Raw genomic sequence first — 21,843 nt, 5'->3', positions numbered from 1 at the left:
CACACACACACACTCTCTCTCTCTCACACACACACACACACACACTCTGATGCTCTCTCTCTCACACACACACACTCTCTCCCTCACACACTCTCTCTCACACACACACTCTCTCACACACACACTCTGATGCTCTCACACACACACACACTCTGATGCTCTCTCACACACACACTCTCTCACACACACACACACACTCTGATGCTCTCTCACACACACTTGCACTCGCTTTCTCTCTCACAAGCACATTCTCTTTCTCTCTCATACACTTTATATGAAACATGTCACCAAAATACTAATAAAATATTTCTTTCTAATGCTGTCGAGGAGGCTTTGAATGACGACTGTGTTGCTTTTACAGAAGGTAAGGTGCATGTGGAGAGAATCTTTTTCTGCTTTTCTCAAGACTCCATTCTTTTGTGTGTTTCAAAATGTTGTCGTGACTTTGATAATAATCCCTGCCACAGCCTGAAATGTCCGAGGGGTGAGATGAAAAATAGGGATTTCACACCATCATTCATGTTCCTCAGAACAGTGTTTTCTTCCCCTCCTAGTAAATTCTGTGTACTAAAGAACATTTGACAAGCAAAAGGATGGGTTCTGAGGCCAGGCGGAAGTCTTATGTTGGCCTGGCTGAGGGAATAATTGCATTGGGCCTTTCAATCAGTAGTTTACCTCAGGGATTCTAGGTGAGGTGAAATCAGGACTAGACTGAGGGTTTAATGCTCGTTCTTCAGCTTTTTTTCCATTTCTCCCCTGCCAGCCATATTTGGAAATTAAAAGATCCTGCATTTACTGAACATGATATCATTGACACAGAGGGCCTAACTGCGTGTTACAGCATCCTCAGATCTGCCAGAAGGACATTCAGTCAGATGTACATTGCGAGTTCCATGCTCAGAACTCAATGCTCAGTTGCAGGGGGTTTGGATTGGGACTGTGGTGTGCAGGGAGATTTGTTTTATTTATTTTTTATTTAACCTTCGACTTCTATCCCGCTCACCCCCTAGGGGCTCTGAGCGGCTTACAATTCCAATTAGCCAATCTAATCTAGGGCCACATATGAAGGGGAGGTGGGAAGCCTACCAGGCACCCTTATCCTGTTGTAGCAGATCTTCTTATTGTGAGGGGGCAGGCCGGCGGCGACCCTCCTCCAGCGTAGGTCTTCGCTGTTCTGCTTTTTTCCGGCTGTCGTAACTCTGCCTCCAGGCCTGGACCACTCCGTGCTTCCGTGCCTCCGTCCAAGTCAGGCTCCGGCCTGCCGTGTTGCTCCGCCTCCGCACCTTGTTGGTCCGGCCTCCTCGCCTTGCCAGCCACCATTTTTTCTCCGCCGCCGCCGTTCATCGCTCTCCATTCTCCATTCTCCGCCATTGCTGCTATGCCAGGGACGGGTGCCCCCCCGCTCTAATAGCAGGTCCCCATTTTATTTACTTGCCCTTTAACGGGCTTTCGAACCGCTGGGTGGACGGGAGATGGGACGTAGGGCCAGGAGCTCACCCTGACCGCGGTGGGGTTCGAACCGCCGAAGCTCAGACAGCTCTTTCTTCAACCAGTGATTCCAGTTTATTAGAACAGAACACAACACAGAACAACCCCAACTTATATACAGTTTGGAATTGGCTAAACTGCACCCCTAGAACAGTAAGGTCCAATCACGAGCGAGTGCTTAGGACCAGTAGGGTTTGTTCCCGCCGAAAGTCAAAGTCTTCCCTGATTGGTCCATTGCACAACGGCAGCCATTCAGGCTGTTGATTCTTGGATACGGAGAGTCTATGGAGCTTGTGACTGAAGCTCAGGCTCACTCAGGCTATCCATATAACACAATACATAACAGAGGGCATCACATCTAATTTGGCTCTAGGATTTGAAGTTGGTAAACAAACCCTGGTTAGTTGCTGTTAAGGTCAGTTCTGATTTATCTGTTATCGGGGCATCGCTAAGGAGCCCCCCAGCATTATAATTACTGTTGGTCACTGTAGGAGGCATAGACTTAGCACCCTTATCAGAATGCAAATAGGGAAGATGAATTGCCTTGGCACTTGTACTGGACATAAGATTGGAGTTGGTTATATTAGGTTTGCATATCTCAATATTTGACGTCCTAAGCTAGGGATGCCAAGTCCCCCCGGGGGGTGGGGAAACCCCCGCCCCGGAGGCCCGTTCCCCGCCGCCGGCGGATCGGGCCCCCGGGGGGAACACCACCCCCAAAGCATGTCACACGGAAGTGACGCAAGCACGTCGGGGACGTTGGGGTCGGGGCCACAATCATCCAAGGGAAAACTCTATGGTTTTCCCTCGGATGGTTCTGGCCCCGCCCCCAACATCCCTGACATGCTTGCGTCACTTCCGTGTGACGTGCTTGTGGTGCACGCGCAAATACTCCCGGAGCAAGGCTGGACTCCCCCGCTCCGGAACAGGTAAGCACTTGGCAACCCTATCCTAAGCAGAGTTGCAGCCTTCTGTGCCCATTGACTAGAAGGATGTAACCCGCTTAGAATCGCAGTATGAATTACCAAAAAGGATATGATGAACATAAATTGATATTGGGCTTATGGAAGAGATGTAGCTCCTTTCTCGCATGTTTCTTGTGTACCTTTACACATTTTCTTTTTTGTATCTTGCTGGAAGTCTAGTGATTATTTAAAAACATGCCTTGAGGTTTCCCCCACCCCAGTTTATTATTCTTTACTACAAAATATTGTAGAGAGTAACTAGTTAAGAGCCAGTTTAGACAAAACTACAATGGTGCAGAATGACACCCACCTTCTGTCAGGCAGGTCTTCCTGTGTGTGTGCAGAGTGTGCGGACTGTAATCTGGGAGAACCGGGTTTGATTCCCCACTCCTCCACTTGCACCTGCTGATGTGACCTTGGGTCAGTCACAAGCTCTGGCACAGCTGTTCCTGAAAGAGCAGTGTTTGTCAGAGCTCTCTCAGCCCCACCCATCTCACAGGGTGTCTGTTGTGGGGAGGGGAAGGGAAAAGGAGTTTGTAAGCTGCTCTGAGACTCCAAGTGAAGGGCGGGGTATAAATCCAATCTCATCATCATCATCAAAATGAGCTGCCGGATATAACCTTCGCCTATGGCTTACATGCATAAAGTTCAGCATATGTATGATTTGCTTGGTATCAACTGCTCATCTGTGATCATTGGTCTTTAAGTAGTGTGTGCCTTGAGTTCTCTTTCTCCATCTCTTGCAGCGAGCAGAGATGAGCTTCAATCGCGAAAGGTTAAATTGGACTACGAGGAAGTGGGTACTTGTCAGAAAGATGTGATCAATGTCTGGGACAAGAAGCTCTTAAACTGCAGAGCCAAAATCAGATGCGACATGGAAGACATTCATGCGACTCTGAAAGATGGTAATTTGTGTGCATGCGTGCCATATGAGAGGAGTCTTTTCTGTCAAAGTACAGTAAGACGAGAGTTGTTACGCAGACCTCTTGATTTTTCCATTTGAAGGCTAACTTAAGGCCATCGGGAGCTTAATGCAGAATTGGCAAGCCACTGAGTCTTGTCGCACCCTGTTTCTTTGCTGTGGTTTATATAGTTGAAAAACTGCGTTGTCGTAGTTTAATGAAATCAGTGACCCCCTTTGTTTAGCATGGGCCATTGGGAAGTGCACGGCCCAGAATAAGCATCTGTAGGCTCCAACAGGGGTTTAAAAATGGGTTTCCTCATGGAACCAGACGATATGATTGCATGAGTTAGATTCAGAGATGAATAACTTAAACTAAAAAGAGAGAGAAGCCCATGTGCCAAAATGGTTCCTGGGGCTTCCTGCTTTTGCAAAGGCAAAAGAAGCATTTAGATATCACGGCAAGCCTCTGCTTCCCTCTCACCGGCATGAATGAAACCCATTTGCAGGTTCTCGTGCTTCCTGTCTTAGTGCACAAAGCACACCGACAGGTTTTCTGATTTGCAAGGCCATCAGTCACATGCCAGTTTCCGTTGCGATCCTGGGCTGGTTAAGAGTTAGTTACCTATCAATCAGTTAGTTTCTAAATCAGTATTCGCAGCAAATTTGGAAGGCTGCACTAACTTGGAAGCTTCCAAACACGCTCCATAGGTGCGTAAAAAAGGGTGTGGGGAAATTGTGATGCCTGAATGTGGCCATGCTAACTGAATTTGAATAAGGAAGAATGCCATCACTCCTGCTCAGAGAAGGCCAGATGATTTCTGTGGCAAGGAGAAAAAACAAAAGAAAAACCCGAAAAGTTGTTTACAGTAGTGCTCGTCCAAAATCAAAATCCAAAAACAAGCCACAGTGCATATCATACCTTTTATTACGACCAACCCCTAGATGGCACAGAAGAATGTGCAAACTTTTGTGTTGCTCAGAGGAACTAGGGTGCAAAGTGCTGCCGAAGGTACCAAAATATGTCTGCTTGCCTGCTGGCACAGGTCAGGCATGCAAGCAAGAAGAGCCTTAAAATCCATGGCCTGAAACATCCCCCCCCCCCTTTAATCATTTTGTAACATTCAGCAAAACTTGACCTGGAGCGCTAACACCATGGCTCTGGTGAAGAAGGCCCAGCAGAGGCTCTTTTTTCTTAGACTTTTAAAGAAAAATAATTTGAGTGAGAAAACATTGATGTCCTTCTATCGCTGCTCAATAGAGAGCATTTTAACATACTGTGTCTGTGCCTGGTTTGCCAGTTGTACGGCTGTGGATAGGAAAGCACTCCAGAGAGTTATCATCACAGCCCAGAAGATCATTGGCTGCCCCCTCCCATTCCTGGAGGAATTGTATAGTTCTCGATGTTTGAAAAAAGCAAAGAACATTCTGCAGGACTTGTCACACCCTGGACATTCCCTGTTTGAACTGCTGCCTTCGGGCAGAAGATATAGGACAATTAAAACAAGGACAAACAGATTAAAAATAGTTTTTATTCGAGAGCTATTACTGCCTTAAATGCTGTATGAAATTGGAATTTGGGTGACATTAGTGGCTTTAAGTTGCTATGTGAACCTTAGGGGAGTTATGAGATAGTTGTGAATGGTTGTGTGAGTGTATGAATATTGTTGTAGATCACCGAAATGATTGCCTCTTAATTTCGTTGTACTATGTACAATGACAATAAAGTATATTACTATCACTACTATTACTATTACTCAGGAAGAGTTCTATAGAACTTTTATTGCACAATGTAAAAGAAAGCTCGCGTGCTGTTTTGGGGGTCCTTTTGGTTGCTCCCAATTAAAGAGGGGAAAAATTGTCTTGTAGGAAATTCAACTGTATTCAATTCAAACTGATTTTACAATATATTAACCATAATTAAGAACCCCAAACACATGTGCAACAGCCGGTGTAGCCCTTAAAGCATAGAATAATGCTATTTATGGAGTCGAAAGTGTAAACTGGTTAGAATTAAATTTTGACAAAAATTACCAGTGTATTCAGTGACTGAGAAGGCTTTGCAAGATCTGCGTCACAGGGCAGGTGTCTGTTACCCTTTCGACACACCCCCTTCTCTAGTGAGTTCACACAGTGCACATGGAGCATTGATGTTCTCACAACAACCCTATGAGGTATGTTGGGGTGAGAGTTACTGGCTAGTAATCTTCGTGGCAAGTCGAGATTTGAATTCAGCTCTCACATCCTGGTCTGATATCCTAATCGATTATACCACATTGTGCTCAGGAAATAGGAAAACTAGTAGGCAGAAAGTCAGATTTGGATTTATTCAGACAGTGACCAGTACAAATCAAAATATTTACAATAAAGTAAATAGAAGAATGTGGGAAGGTAACAGGGTTCTGTGTGCCTTGGCGTTTAGTCATGCTAGCCACGTGACCACGGAAACATCTTCGGACAGTGCTGGCTGTTCGGCTTGGAAACGGAGACGAGCACCGCCCCCTAGAGTGGGATTCGACTGGCTTTGGAGCAAGGGAAACCTTTACTTAAATAGAAGAATAGACAGAAAGGAAGGCTGTATCATCTGAACATAGAGACGTGATATAGATATCAACGTGGTCACAAACACAGATGGAGACACATGAAGCTGCCTTATACTGAATCAGACCATCAGTCTATCAAAGTCAGTATTGTCCACTCAGACCGGCAGCAGCTCTCCAGGACTTCAGACAGAGGTCTTTCACGTTACCTACTGCCTGGTCCATTTAACTGGAGATGCTGGGGATTGAACCTGGGACCTTCTGCACACCAAGCAGATGCTCTACCATTGAGCCACGGTCCCTCCCCAGCGTGTGTCGCTTGGGAGAAGCTTTCAAATGACCCTCCCTATCAATCTAGTTCCAGCTCCTGCCAACCTAGCAGTTCGAAAGCAAGAAATTGCAAGTAGATAAATAGGTACCACTTCGGTGGGAAGGTAACAGCGTTCCGTGCACCTTGGTGTTTAGTCATGCTTTACCTTTACCTATCAATCAGTAGCTCAAAACGCCTGGACTGTTACAACCAAGATGAAGGTATTGTGTGAATGCCCACAGTCTCCTTGCCATGAGTACTAAAATATTACCGCAATCTAAATTACATCCTTTTATTTCTATGCTGCTAATCATACAGATCTCACAAGGATGTTCATGTGACATAGGCTGCGGTCACACGTGCCAGTTGAAGCGGAGGAGAAGCGAGACTATCTCCTCCGGAGGAATAATTTGACACGCAGTAGCAAGATCACACCTCCCTCTGTAGCTGTAGGTGCAGCCCGTTACTGTGTGATCAGATACAACTGTGACGGAGTGGTTTGGGGTTTTTTGGTCATTTGTTTCCCATGCGCATAAACGAGGAATCGCACCTCTACACTGAGGGCCCCCTATGGAGTATGCGATGATGCACACACTGCAAAGAGGGGGGGGGGAACGGCATCGAGCCGGGATGGCCTGATCAGACCATCCCAACGGCTTTAGAGCGTGCTTGAGCGATCAGACAGGGGAAAGTCCCTTCGTGGCCCGTTGGAACCCATTGACTACTGGACTTTCCCCGCTGTCTTTTAACTCTGTTTCTGCAGCAGAACAGCACGGGTTGCCGACAGCTGTGGGACACTTTCCAGATGTTGTTGTCTCATAGCTCCCTTTAGCTCCATCAGGCATTCGCACCCATGTCGGATTGAGAGGTGCGTGTGATCACAGCCATAGCGTACAAAATGCCCAAGTAACGAGGCAAATAACTACTGTGTTTCCCCGAAAATAAGACACTGTCTTATATTTATTTTTTCTCAAGAAGACACACTAGGGCTTATACCACAAATGCATAGAAATTCTGCTAGGGCTTATTTTTGGGGTAGGTCTTATTTTCGGGAAACTGAATAATCCTGTAAGCATGACAAGCTTCTATTTGTCCGCTGTTTAATGGCTTAAATAACGTGATTTGGTGGGTCAGCTTCGCTCATCTTAAGTAGGGCTTTCCGAGGGTGCCAAACATTTCATGGCTTATTGACTGTCCCATCCCGTTGATTGTATTGATGCTTTGTAATCTACCTTGAGTCCCAGTATGAAAGGCGGACTATAAATAGCATAAATAAATAAAAGTAAGGTTTCTCCCCCTCCAATTTCATTTTTTTCTTTTTTTGTGATTAATTTTTTTTATTTTCTCCCAAAAAATGGGATACAAAAGGGAAGGGGGGGGGTAAGGAAAAATGCAGATTCATCAGATTTATCAGATATTAATGGGTTGTTACATACAAGTAAAATCAGATATATTCGTAAGAATACGTATTTCAAATGTAGAAGCAGACAACGAAACATCAGTATTACAGGGTTTTGGGATGGGTTCTCTCTTTCAAAGAATACAGAAGAACTTTCCTAATGTTAGCGATAACCTATTAACAATAAGAAAGGGTACATCTTTAATAGTTAAACTAACTTATGCGCTAAAATTAAATCGTTAAGACCTGAATATTGACTTAATCGTTTGCCGAAATCTAAGTTTTATTCTTACTAAGTATTGAAATACTAGTGGAATACCCAATACAAAGATTAAAACTATAATCAATATCTCCCACAGCTTTAATATGATATTCAGATAATTCTAAAAATAAAAAAATAGCTATTTCCGTAAAATGAGTAGTAAACTTTGCCGTTTCCGCTGAAATTCTTTCAGTGGTCTTCTATTTATATAATTAATTACTTAATTCTCCCCCCCCCCCTTGGTATGTTTCAGGTGTACCAAAAAGCCGCCGGGGAGAAATCTGGCAGTTCCTTGCCGTGCAGCATCGTGTCCGACATCGGCTGTCGAACAAGCAACAGCCCCCCGACATCTCCTACAAAGAGCTCCTGAAACAGCTGACGTCTCAGCAACACGCAATCCTTGTCGATCTAGGTAACTCATGGGTTGTGAATTGGGGAGCAAGGCTTGCTGTACGTTTATGTAATTAAACCCCCCACCACCTATATGTAATGGTTGGGGAAGTCTTGTTTCCACGTATCTGAAGAAGTGTGTGCGCACAGGAAAACTTATATCCCAGAATTAAATATTGGTCCTTTCCGCATTTGCTTGCCACTCTGGATTTTCTCAGTGTGCGAGTCGAGGCAATTTAAGCCCAGGGCAAAACAGCATCCACATAAACTGGGGGAACAGCAGGTTGAAACCGGACTGACCACTGAAGGGAGGGGATGTAATGCAGAATGAGAAAAAAACCCGGAGTAAAAAGGTCCAACTCGATTTTAGTGCAGAAGGAGGGGGGTGGGTGGAATCATGGTTTAAAAAGAAGGTTGAATTCGATTTTAGTGCAGACTTGCTTGGAGGACACCGCAGTGAACACGGATTAAAAGGAAAGCGCAGAAAGGGCCTTTGTTGGCCTTAAAGGTTCCCCTGGACTCAAACTTTGCTCTGTGTGTTTACGGAACAGACAAGACTCCTCACCATCCTGGGCTGCTGACAGTTACGTGGGGGATATATTGTATTTATTTATTAAATCCGACTTTTAGGCCGCCCTCCCCTAAAAGACAGGGCCCAGGGCAGCGTACAACAGCTGTGAAATTACAAAACTTATCAAGAGGTTTCAAAATTAAAATAATACATAAGATGCGATTTGCAGCAGCCCAGGCCGATCTGATGGCGATAATTCCTGGAGCGTCATTGCCTCGTGGAGGAGGGAGGCGGGGAACGGAAGAGGAAGTGGTGTGCCGGACCAGATGGAGGACCATCGCTGTCCTCAACCGTATGCCTGGTGGAACATCTCTGCCTTACATGCCTTGTGGAATGGCAACAAGTCCCGCTAGGGCATGGATGTTACTTGGCAGAGAGTTCCGCCGGGTAGGGGCCAAGGCAGAAAAAGCCCTAGCCCTACTCGAGAACAGCCAAATGTCTCTTGGACTGGGGACCACCGGGAAGTTCTTATCTCCTGAGCGTAAAGCTCTTCTGGGGGTGTACCTGAATGCCAGACAGGATATCAGTCCTCCTCCACTGGAGGGGTAACTGTGCTTGACTGTGGTTCGCAATCCTGTTTCCCTGCGCACAGTAACTTGCTGGTCACCTAGAACATGTGCTTCCTTCTTGATTGGCCATCGTTGTGCATCTGAGTTAATAATCTCTCAAGCAACAGATGCTGAAAAGTGGCTGTCTGTTTGTTTTCAGGGCTAGTGTGGATAAACAGGGTTACTGTGATTTCTGCATTATGGCCTGGTTTTTGAGGAATAACCGTTTGGGGGTAACCCTTAGACAGGCCGAAAAAAACACTTCTAAGATTTTACACCAAGAGTTAGTGGATTTCTGTGACCTATATTAAGTTACGCAAAACATTATGTGTGTGTTTAATTTCTCTTCTGCACAATTCGTTTTCCAGTTTTGCTAGTCGGAGAGAGAGGGACTTCAGCAGTCTCTTGCAGAAAGGAGTGGGGGCTTAGGTAGGGTGGGGTTACCAACTTCTAGGTGGGGCCTGGAGTTCTCCCAGAATTGCAACTAATTGGTAGGCTGCAGATATCAGTTCCTCTGGAGGAAATGGCAGCTTCGGAGGATAGTCTCCATGGCGGCATCCCATCCCCTCCCCTTCCTGACCTCTGCAGTCTCCAAGCAACCCCCCCTCCCAAGTCTTCAGGAATTTCCCAAGCTGCAGTGGGCAACCCTGATGTGGGGCACTCACACACACACACGTACTTGGAAAATTCACTTAAAACCCCTCCCCATAGTTATTTTTTTAAAAGAAAGCTGAGATTTGCTTGTTGCTGGATTCCTGTTTTTAGCATTTTGTTTTGTGTGTCTGCCGGGGTGCGGTGGTGGTGAAAGCCAGTTTGGGGTAGTGTTTAGGAGCGTGGACTCTAATCTGGGAGACCCGGGTTTGATTCCCCACTCCTCCACGTTCAGCTGCTGGTGTGACCTTGGGTCAGTCGCAAGTTCTTTCAGAGCTGTTCTCTCATGAGCAGTTCTCGAGAGAGCTCTCTCAGCCCCACCCTCCTCACAGGGAGTCTGTTGTGGGGAAGGGAAAGGAGTTTGTAAGACGCTCTGAGACTCCTCCGGGTAGTGAAGGGCGGGGTATAAATCCAGTCTCTTCTCTTCTTCTCATTCCGACCAACATTCAGCTCTGCTGAAGCTTAATAACTCCTTTTGAGCTGTGGATCGGAATACCAGGGAAATGTTACCAGTGACGAGAGCTCTGTTTCTCACTGCTTGCTCCGGGTGAATCTCTTTCCGTACTTCCTTTCAGCACAGCAGATGTAGGTACTGGCACTGGGCAAGGGGCAGGGGAAGGGAGGTGGACCTGCCACTGGTGCCGTCAAATTGGGGAGCGGCCTTTACCGTTCCCCCTCCTGTTCCAGGTTTTGTAGAGGCAGCTGGTGTGGTAGAGTTCTCATTGTTTCATCTAGGGTTAAGGCATCGTGTCTGTAACCCCTTGGAGAACTGGTTAGCTGTTTAGATTAATAGTTTTGGATGCCCACTGTGACACTTTAATTCAGGGGTCCCCAGTAGGGTTGCCAAATCGTATTTACTCACCGGCGGGGGAGCGTTTGCTAGGTCTGGGAGCTGGCTGCAGATGCGCGCGCTCGCAAAGCGCATGTGCGCTGCCAGAACGTCACCGGAAGTGACGCAGGATGTAGGGCACGTTGGGGGCGTGGCCCAGATCGTCGGGGGGGGAACCATATGGTTCGGGGGGCGGAGTTCCCCCCGGGGCCCGATTCCACCGCGGCAGAAATCAGGCCTCCAAAGCGGGGGGAAATCCGCCCCCCGGGGGGATTTGGCAGCCCTAGTCCCCAGATTGGTGCCCACGGGTGCCGTGGTGCCTGCCGAACCTTTTCTGACACCCACCAAGTCTTTTTTTAGAAAGTGAGCATGGCCAGGTGGGGCTACTGCTCAGCGGGGTTCCTGGTTAGTACTGGGGATCTTCCGCGAAGCCCAAACTGCCACCATAGTGTTTATTTTATCCTCTCTGAGAGCCAGTTTGGTGTAGTGGTTCTAATCTGGGAGAACTGGGTTTGAGTCCCCACTCCTCCACATGCAGCTGCTGGTGTGACCTTGGGGCAGTTACAAGTTCTCTCAGAGCTGTTCTCTCAAGAGCGGTCTTCAGAAGAGCTCTCTCAGCCCCACCTACCTCACAGGGTGTCTGTTGTGGGGAGGGGAAGGGGAAGGAGACTGTAAGCTGCTCTGAGACTCCGATTGAAGGGCGGGGTATAAATCCAATCTCCTCCTCCTCCTCCTCCTTTCTTCCCAAGTACATTTTTAAAAACTATCCTTCTTGTCCCCCGTATTTGAGCTTCCTGTGTTTGTGTGTTTCTCTCTGCCTCCTGCAGTGGCTATTTTATGATTGGCTCCCCCCCACCCACATTGGCCGTTTTGTGGTTGCGCCCGCCTTCTCTGTGTCTGAAATCCCAAGGTGCCCACCGGCTCAAAAAGGCTGGGGACCTCTCCTTTACCTCTTTGGTTAAATGGGTCCCTTGTGCTCCCTGAACAGATGAACCTGCTACCCCACTGCTATCCTAAAAGCGTGCGAGTGAGTTCTAAAAACTGACCGCAGCCCTTTCCCCTCCCTGTTCTCGTTCCAGGCAGGACCTTTCCGACGCACCCTTATTTCTCTGCTCAGTTGGGAGCAGGGCAGCTTTCACTCTTCAATCTCCTGAAAGCCTACTCCTTGCTGGACAAGGAGGTGGGCTATTGCCAAGGTATCAGCTTCGTGGCCGGAGTGCTGCTTCTCCACATGAGCGAAGAGCAAGCCTTTGAAATGCTGAAGTTCCTCATGTACGACCTGGGCTTCCGGAAGCAGTACAGGCCGGACATGATGTCGCTGCAGGTGAGGCCGGAGAACGGAAATCAGTTCGGAGCACGTTGCGATACTGAGAGCAGGACGCGGGTTTGAGGCCGCATCACGTAAGACGGTGCGTGGGCTGAATCCCAGCCCGCTAGCCTCAGCCAGGCGATGTGGGTTGTGTTTGCCAGTGGCTGAGTCGAAGGATTGCTAGCCACCGTGTAGGAGAAATGCCAGGAAACTTTGTAGATGGTGTCTGGGGAGGGTGGGATTTCAGGGGATATGAGATCACATAAGAACATAAGAGAGACGCCAATGTTGGATCAGGCCAAAGGCCCATCCAGTCCAACACTCTGTGTCACAGAGTGGCCAGAAGTACCAGGTGCCATCAGGAGGTCCACCAGTGGGGCCAGGACACTACAAGCCCTCCCACTGTTGGCCCCCCCAAGCCCAAGAAGACAGAGCATCACTTGCCCCAGAGCCCCTATCTATACCTTGTGGCTAATAGCCACTGATGGACCTCTGCTCCATATGCTGTATCCTCCATGACGCTGTAGGAATTTCCCCATCTCTATAGTAGAGACCATGCTGGCTTGGGGTAATTCACAGAGCGTTGCCAAGGATGTGGCATCGCTTCCGGGTAGAGTTTTGGAGGATGTAAAGTCGCTGTGGTCTTGACCATACATATTGGGAACATTCTGAAGCGTCACCCCCGTGGATGCTACGCCCCCTCCGTTTTTGTTTCTTTTGCTCCTCGAATCTTCTAGGGTGGGGGATTGCCCTCTCTCAGTGGGCAGTTGGCAAGCCCACTGAACGGACATGAAAAGCACAGGACAGGAAGCGAGGTGGCAAGAAGACGTCCCTCTGTTCCTGTTTGCCAGTTTGGTGTAGTGGTTAGGGAGCATGGACTCCAATCTGGGAGAATCGGGTCAGTTAAAAGTTATTTCAGAGCTATTCTCTCAGGAGCCGTTCTGGAAAGAGCTCTCTCAGCCCCATCTCCCTCACAGGGTGTCTGTTGTGGGGAGGGGAAGGGAAAGGAGATTGTAAACTGCTCTGAGACTCCAAGTGAAGGGCGGGGTATAAATCTTCATCCTGTTGGAACTGGGGGCAACAGTGGCACAGTGAAGGTGGTGGGGCGAGTACTGAAAATACGTGGTAGTGCAATCGCTGAGGAGAATGTAGGGAAGGAACCAACCTCAGAGTTGAGAAGGTTCCAAGAGAAATCAACCCCAAAGCACTGAAGTGCCAGAGTTTCACATAAATTACTTCTGTGTGAACCAGAATGCAGAAGTGATTTTGAGGGGACAGACTGATACCAAAGGCTGGTTAGGGCTGTTCATTCATGAGGGCAGGGTGCCCAACTCATGTTTCCATGTTGTAAGTAAACCACTACCTTGAACCCTCAGGTGGCACAGCTAAAGGCAACGGCTGGCACTTTAGGATGTGGCCGTTGTAGAAGTAAAATTTTGGAGTTGTGCAGACTCAGCAGCTTGGATGCCAAGGAGGAATTTATTAGTCACATATTGTTATGACTAAATTGGGGCCAGTGTTCCCTCTAAGCTGAGTTAGCGTGAGCCAGCTCACAGTTTTTTAGCCTCCGGCTCACACGTTTTTGTCTTAGCTCAGGAGGGATGGCTCCAGAGCAAACTAATTTATGCAGTAGCCAAATTTCACCGAAAAGTTGCTCACAGCTTTAACGCCAGTAGCTCACAAAGTAGAATTTTTGCTCGCAAGTCTCCACAGCTTAGAGGGAGCATTGATTGGGGCTGTCAAAACTTTGGTCACATGATGACAAGACAAGAGCCGCTGGAAAAGAGAATAACGCTAGGAAAAGTTGAAGGCAGTAAGAAAAGAGGAAGACTCAAGATGCTATGGCATTGACTCAGTCAAGGAAGCCATGGTCCTCAAGTTGCAAGTCCTTAGCAAGGCTGTCAACCAGAGGGCGTTTTGGTGATCATGAGTTCATAAGGTTGCCATGAGTCGGAACCAACATGACGGGCACAACACAACTAGGGGCACAACACAACACCAACATGATGGGCACAACACAACTAGGGGTACAATACAACACCAACATGATGGGCACAACACAACACCAACATGATGGGCACAACACAACTAGGGGTACAATACAACACCAACATGATGGGCACAACACAACACCAACATGATGGGCACAACACAACTAGGGGTACAATACAACACCAACATGATGGGCACAACTAGGGGGGGTCAACAGTGGGAGGGCTTCTAATGTCCTGACCCCACTGGTGGACCTCCTGATGGCCCCTGGTATTTCTGGCCACTGTGTGACACAGAGTATTGGACTGGATGGGCCTTTGGCCTGATCCAACATTGGCCTCTCTTATGTTCTTAACACACACACCTTTAAATGTCTCCTTTTTGGGTGAATTGCCTCCTCTGAGGCAGCATTCTCACTAAGGCTGTGGTCACACACACCAGCTGAAGCAGAGGGGAAAGCGAGGCTGTTTCCTCCGAAGGAATTTGACACACAGTTGCGAGATCACACCTCCCTTTATAGCGGCGGGCACAGCCCGTCAATGTGTGATCAGACGAAACTGCAGGTGAGTCTGGCGTTTTTTTGGCCGTTTGTTCCCCATGCGCATAAACAAGGAATCGCACCTCCGCACTGAGAGCCCCCTATGGAGTATGCGATGATACACATACTGTGAAGGGGGTGGGGGAAATGGCACTGAGCCGGGATGGCCTAATCAGACCCTCCCGAGGGCTTGAGAGCGTGCTTGAGCGATCAGACGGGGGAAAGTCTGTCCTTGGCCCGTCGGAACCCGTTTACTACCGGACTTTCCTCGGTGTGTTTTAACGCCGCTTCTGCGTCGGAGCAGCACGGGTTGTCGATGACTGCGGGACGCTTCCCAGATGTTGCTATCTCATTGCTCCCTTTAGATCTGTCCGGCATTCGCACCTATGTCAGACCTAAAGGCTCGTGTGATTGCAGCCTGAGAGCAGCAAGCGTTCCTTCTCAGAGACCTTTCTCTAAGATTGTTAATACACTGAGATGTTATTATGCTGGGATTTTATTTTATTTTTAACTATCTTTCTGCTCTTTGTATGCCGTGTTGCTGCCGGCACGCACACGCGAGCAAGTGCATTAAAACACGTTCCCAAACAGCAAAGAGCGTGTATCAGCCAGAAACTCTTAAGCAGTTGTTATGCTGGTGGAGAGGGTGTGGTTCAAGGCTGGGGGAAGGAACACTGCTTCACCCCCCTCCCTCCAACTTTTCTTGTCTCAGGGGGAGCTGCTGTTTGCCCTGCGTAGGGAGGTATTTGGGCTGTCTGCCTACTCCCCCCCCCCCAAGCCATGTGAATACCAGATGCGGCAGTCCGCTGGAGGCCAGTGCCGAACAGACTTGGCATCTGCAGTAGAAACTCGTTAGCTACTTGAAAGTCGTAAAGATGTTTCCAAATGGCATCTGCAAGAAGCTAGTTTTAAGGAACGGTCTTCAGAGTGCATGGAGCTGCGGTGGCTCAAGTGGTTAAGACGCTGAACTGCAGGCTGTGGAAGGTCAGTAGTTCAGCAGTTCGAGACCCGGGTGCCGCATGACGGAGTGAGCTCCCGTCTCTAGTTCCAGCTCCTGCCAACCTAGCAGTTCGAAAGCAAGAAATTGCAAGTAGATAAATAGGTATCACTTCGGTGGGAAGGTAACAGCGTTCTGTGCGCCTCGGTGTTTAGCCATGCCGGCCACATGACCACGGAAACGTCTTCGGACAGCGCTGGCTCTTCGGCTTTGAAACGGAGATGAGCACCGCAACCCTAGAGTCGGATTCGACTGGCTTTCGAGCAAGGGAACCTTGACCTTACCTTCAGAGTGCAGGGGAGAGAAGGCAGCATTGTATAGCTTGATCTCATCAGATCTCGGAAGCTAAGCAGGGCCAGTGCTTGGAAGGGAGACCACCAAGGAAGGCTCTGCAGAGGCAGGCAATGACCAACCACTGCTTCTCACTTGCCTTGAAAGCCTCTCACCGGGGCTGCCATAAGTCGACTGTCAGTTGCAGCTTGACGACACGTACGTATGCGTTCAGAGTGGAGAGACTCCCCTTTGCCAGCCGCACATCACCATTTGCTCTGAGATTTAACTAGGGGTATTATGTGACCTGAGGGTGTAGGGGTGCATGTGTGTTCTCCTTTGGGTATTCTTCTTCAGGATGTTTTTGCATCATTTCGGCATGCTAATTTGAGCGAGCTACCAAGCCAGGTGTGATTTAGTGTTTTATAATTCTTATTTATATGGTGATCCCGGGCCCGAGGGATGTCCATCTGGCCTCGACCAGGGCCATGGCTTTTTCAGTCCTGGCCCACTCCCACCCGAGATCAGGGCCCTGCGGGACATTACAGTTCCGCAGGGCCTGTAAAATGGAGCTGTTCTGCCAGGCTTTTGTTTGAGGTGGCGGGTGCTCAACCATTCTGGTCTCCCCTGTTCATGGCCCGTTCCCAGTGCCTTGCTGTTTTAGATAATATTATTGGGCACTGGAGTTTTCTGGGGTACCCATATTTATTTAATTAATTAATTAATTAGTTTTACTAGGCCGCTCTTCCCTACAAGAGGTCCATCAGTGGCTATTAGCCACAAGGTATAGATAGGGGCTCTGGGGCAAGTGATGCTCTGTCTTCTTGGTGCTTGGGGGGGTCAACAGTGGGAGGGCTTCTAATGTCCTGGCCCCACTGGTGGACCTCCGGATGGCACCTGGTATTTCTGGCCACTGTGTGATACAGAGTGTTGGACTGGATGGGCCTTTGGCCTGATCCAACATTGGCGTCTCTTATGTTCTTATGTTCTTAGAGCACAGGGTGGCTTACAGCAGAATAATAACAATTAAACATTAAGAACAGATCAGTGAATGAAAACAAGAAACATATACCAGATCAGCTCCCCTAACCTCCACCTCCTTGGGTGGAGGGGTTGCGAGGGATGGCGGAGTGTCAGATGAGTGCTTCATATCCACCTGATTGGAGGCGACGGGGGGGGGTCCTTGTTATTGTTTATCGTGCCATCTACGGTTTCATTGTTTTTATTGTTTTATGGATGTTATGCTGTAAGCCACCCTGAGCCCACTTATGGGATAGGGTGGGGTATAAATTAAATAAATAAAACAATAAAAATAAATATGTTTTACCACCCAGGTACTTCGCCTAGGCATTAAAACAAGGAGGCTTCCGCGGCAGGTACAGTCAGATATACCTGCAGAAGCGGCATATGGGGGCAATGCTGTTTTGGAAACTGTGTCGTATTCAATACATCGGAACTTGCTTCCGAGTAACCCTGCCTGGAATCGGGCTGTTCTCCTGTCTAGCTGTTTCCTGCCTGAGGCACTAGGCTTCTTTCTCAAGTTTAAAAACTCCATTAACAATATAATAGGACTTGACAGCTAATCAATATCTGCCGGCTTCTCATTTCTCTTTCGGAGGAGATGGGGAGTCCATGTGCTCAGAATGGCAATAAGTCAAGGAAATGAATAGAATTTGCAGCCGGAGGGGGTGGGGGTGGGAGGAGGTTTTTTTAGGCTTGGGGGGGGGGGCTTTTTAGGGGGGATGACCGGAGGGGCGGGTTGGAGGGGGAGACACGTGGAAGTCTATCAAATGACTAGGAAGCGAAGCATTTTGCAAACAGAGATATACATTCCTGGCTTCTTGAGGAGATACATTGACTTCTCCCCCCACCAGATAAGGCACATAAAGTCCAGCAGCTCAGCATTCCGGGTTCCTCTGAGCCGGAGCATCGACCCGTCCTGCAAAGTAAACTTCTTCGACCATTGAGTTTGAACCGGTGCCAAATTTCAGCCATCCCGCGGGAGCAGCTTAGCATTTTTTGATAATGGGTCTTACAAATTCCTCCTCCTGAGGGCTCAGCTACCCAGGGCAGCTTCTTCCCTGTATATTTTAAGACCCACACTCTTTTCTTTTGCTAATGCAGCAGAAGGGATTGCCTTTTCAAGGAGGAAAGGGCACGGGGAGGGGAGTTTAATCCTTTCCTTCTCTCCCGTTGTTCATGTTCACTGGAGAAACCTACGCCATGAGCTGCCGTTATTCTCCCTGGTGGAAATGTCAGGCTTTACCTATATTGTTCATCCACAGTTTCTTGAAGCCGAGCAGTGTCCTGGCAAAAGGGTCACGTTCAGTGCTCCCTCTAAGCTGTGGAGTCTTGTGAGCAAAAATTCTACTTTGTGAGCTACTGGCATTAACGTTGTGAGCAAGCGATTTGGCTGCTGCATAGATCAGTTTGCTCTGGAGCCATCCTTCCTGAGGGGAGACAAAAATTTGTGAGCTGGAGGCTAAAAAACTGTGAGCTGTCTCACACTAACTCAGCTTAGAGGGAACACTGGTCACGTTCCTCACAGAGTCCCCCTTGAGGAATTTAGGCCAACGAGGAATGATTTATTGCTTAGGGGGGTTCCTTCATGTCCTGTATCTTCTAAGGTAAAGGAAAACTGTGCCACTGAGTTGGGAGTCCCAGTGTTCACCTCTAAGCTGTGGAGTCTTGTGAGCAAAAATTCTACTCTGTGAGTTACCGGCATTAAAGTTGTGAGCCGAGCGATTTGGCTGCTGCATAAATCAGTTTGCTCTGGAGCCATCCTTCCTGAGCTAAGACAAAAAATGTGTGAGCTGGAGGCTGAAGAACTGTGAGCTAACTCACACGAACTCAGCTTAGAGGGAACACTGGTTGCGACTGATGGCGACCCCATGAAGTTCTGCCTCACGGGGTTTTTCAAGGCAAGAGATGACCAGAGGTGGTTTGCTGCGGCCTTCCCCCACATATCACTCCCAGTCTTCCTCCGTGGTCGTTCATCCATGTACCAATCCTGCTTAGCTTCTAAACTCTGAGGAGATTGGGCTAGTCTGGACTATTAGGATTGCCACAGGTCTATTTTACCTTCTCAAATGTCTGAGGACACCAGAGCCACCTTCCTCCCAAATTCCTCATAAACTACTACCTCAGGGATGCCTCCTCACCGGCTAATGTTGTGGCGAACCTTCGGCCTCCAGCGGTGTGCATCCCCACTACAAACCCACTGAGAAGAGCTCTTTCCTGCTTTTCCCATTTCAGATAAAAGTCATTAGATGAACCCTGTGATTTGTTTATTTATTTCATTGTTACCCCGCCTTTCTTCCCGATGGGGACCCAAAGCGGCTGACGTCATTCTCTCCTCCATTTTATCCTCACCAACCACCACGTGAGGTAGATTAGGCTGAGAGGGTATGACAGGCCTCCGTGGCATGATCGAGGATTCAGACCTGAGTCTCCCAGGCACACATCCGGCATTCTTAACCGCTGCATCGCTCCCGCTCCCAGTCTTAATGGTTTTATTCCCCCCCCCCTTGTATGTCATGGTAGATCCAGATGTACCAGCTGTCCCGGCTTCTCCACGACTACCACAGGGACCTCTACAACCACCTTGAAGAGAACGAAATCAGTCCCAGCCTTTACGCCGCACCTTGGTTTCTCACCTTACTTGCTTCGCAGTTTCCATTGGGATTTGTAGCTAGAGTATTTGGTAAGGATTTTTTTTTTTTGGCTGATTGACAGGTACCATTTTAGCCAACAAATCTGGCTGGATGAGCATTGGCAGGAAGCTAAAACTGTTTTGATCTCTGCATTTTTTAAACATGAGGTTGTACTCAGATTTCTTGTGTTCTGAAGAATTATGAAGTCTGATTATTATTATTATTATTTAGCCAAGTATTAAGGTGTATCTAGACTAGTGGTACAGTCTGTCCCCTTTCCCAGGTAACTCCAGGTAACTCGGGTGCTTATGAAATATGTAACGGTTATTGTTTCTTGAGAAAGAATATTGAAATGAAGTTACCAATATCTGGAACCTTTGTTGGATTACCGTTGCGGAATCTATACAAACCATTTCTGGAACAATTCAGTGTTGATATACTTTATTGAAGGACTCTTATAATTTGATTGTACGTATAGTACGTTTGTACCTTTTTGACTTTCTTTATTAGCAATATATTAGCAGTCTGCAATTTCAGCGTCTTCTTGTGTGCACAGCCTTTCCTTTGGTGGAACTTTGGCGTCAGCAAGTGAGGTGATCGCTCCACTGAAGCCATGATAATGGATATAAGATTGGAACACTTTCATGGTGTGCTTTCCTTTGAGCCTTGTACCAAAGATAATGGTTTGACCCAGATATAGTTGCTACTGTTTGGTGTAGTGGTTAGGAGTGCGGACTCTAATCTGGGAGAGCCAAGTTTGATTCCCCACTCTTCCACATGCAGCTGCTGGTATGACCTTGGGTCAATTACAAGTTCTTTCAGAGCTGTTCTCTCATGAGCAGTTCTCGAAAGAGCTCTCTTAGCCCCACCTACTTCACAGGGTGTCTGTTTTGGGGAAGGAAAAGGAAAGGACATTGTAAGCCAGTCTGAGACTCCTTCAGGTACTGAAGGGCAGGGTATAAATCCAGTCTCTTCTATTGCAGAAATTGCTCATATGGTGGTCTTGTGAAATGTAAAATGAATTCACGTTGGTGTGTGAAAGAGCCATGTTGCTTAAGAAAGAGGGGTTACAATACATGAGATTTAGACTGACTGACCCCTTACTTACGTATTTCTTGCGTGTGCTGACTTGTCTGCCGAAAAACTGGTTGCAATTCATCTGCAATCCCAGTGTCCACATAAAACACATAATGTGTGAAATGGCCTTTTAAGGAAAAAGTTATACTTTGCAATTGTGTATGCTCACTCCTAGCATAGATCACACTCCTCTGAAATCAAATAAGAAAATAAACATTTTTTAAAAGTAAATATTAGAATAAAGAAACACGCTATAAGCTGAAATCGTGCAAATACTCTCTTAATGAGGGAAGTGATATTTCAGATACTGTCACTAGTTAAGCACCTTATCTAACTGATACCCTTTTGGGTTATTAGTATTTTGGGATTGACAGTTTTGGTCCTTCCTTCTAAGCTGGTAATGGAACAGTTCTGTCCTGGAAGGTATTTGACCCTCCCTTTCTATGGTTAAGACGCTGAACTGCAGGCTGTGGAAGATCAGTAGTTTAGCAGTTCGAGACCCGGGTGCCGCATGATGGAGTGAGCTCCCGTCTCTAGTTCCAGCTCCTGCCAACCTAGCAGTTCGAAAGCAAGAAATTGCAAGTAGATAAATAGGGACCACTTCGGTGGGAAGGGAACAGCGTTCCGTGCGCCTTGGTGTTTAGTCATGCCGGCCACATGACCACGGAAACGTCTTTGAACAGCGCTGGCTCATCGGCTTTGAAACGGAGATGAGCACCGCAACCCTAGAGTCGAATTCGACTGGCTTTCGAGCAAGGGAACCGTTACCTTTTACCTTTTATACTAGTGATGTTTTTAAGGAAAACAACAAGATCTTTTGGTCATGTTCTTACCCATACAGTTTGCTTTTAATACCTTGTATCTGGTGTTGGTTTTGCTCGTTGACCTAACATGTGTGAGTGAGAGAGAAGTACGGATGATTTTCTTATAATAAGAGCCCTGCTGAATATTGACACAAACAAGCCAGCTGGAAGTTGATTTGGGATTGGTGTAAGTTTGTGGCAATGTCTTGCCTTTACATCACTAGGTGATATTCAGCCAGTTTGGCTTCCGTTGGCTCGTTACCTTGTGCATCGTCTAATTAAAAACTCTGGGTTCCTTAAAATAAGGAGCAGCACGTTTTTTCCTATGCTCTCAGAATGCTTTCATAATG

The 21,843-nt window shown here is 47.6% G+C and overlaps 1 protein-coding gene across 1 annotated transcript in view; it reads left to right on the top strand.

Moving 5' to 3' along the window:
* The window catches only part of TBC1D4 (TBC1 domain family member 4), a 166,071-nt gene that overhangs the window by 136,334 nt on the left and 7,894 nt on the right, over nucleotides 1-21,843 (top strand). Inside the window, exons 16-19 of the mRNA XM_015409319.1 lie at nucleotides 3,200-3,358; nucleotides 8,119-8,277; nucleotides 11,934-12,178; nucleotides 19,504-19,647. Coding sequence (XP_015264805.1) covers nucleotides 3,200-3,358; nucleotides 8,119-8,277; nucleotides 11,934-12,178; nucleotides 19,504-19,647 — 707 coding nt within the window. The remainder of the gene's footprint in view (nucleotides 1-3,199; nucleotides 3,359-8,118; nucleotides 8,278-11,933; nucleotides 12,179-19,503; nucleotides 19,648-21,843) is intronic.

The sequence above is a fragment of the Gekko japonicus genome, unplaced genomic scaffold, assembly GCF_001447785.1.
Source record: "Gekko japonicus isolate JY-2015 unplaced genomic scaffold, Gekko_japonicus_V1.1 scaffold569, whole genome shotgun sequence".
Lineage (NCBI taxonomy): Eukaryota > Metazoa > Chordata > Lepidosauria > Squamata > Gekkonidae > Gekko > Gekko japonicus.
Note: the sequence above shows the minus strand (reverse complement) of the source record. Positions and strands in the feature narration are given on the sequence as shown.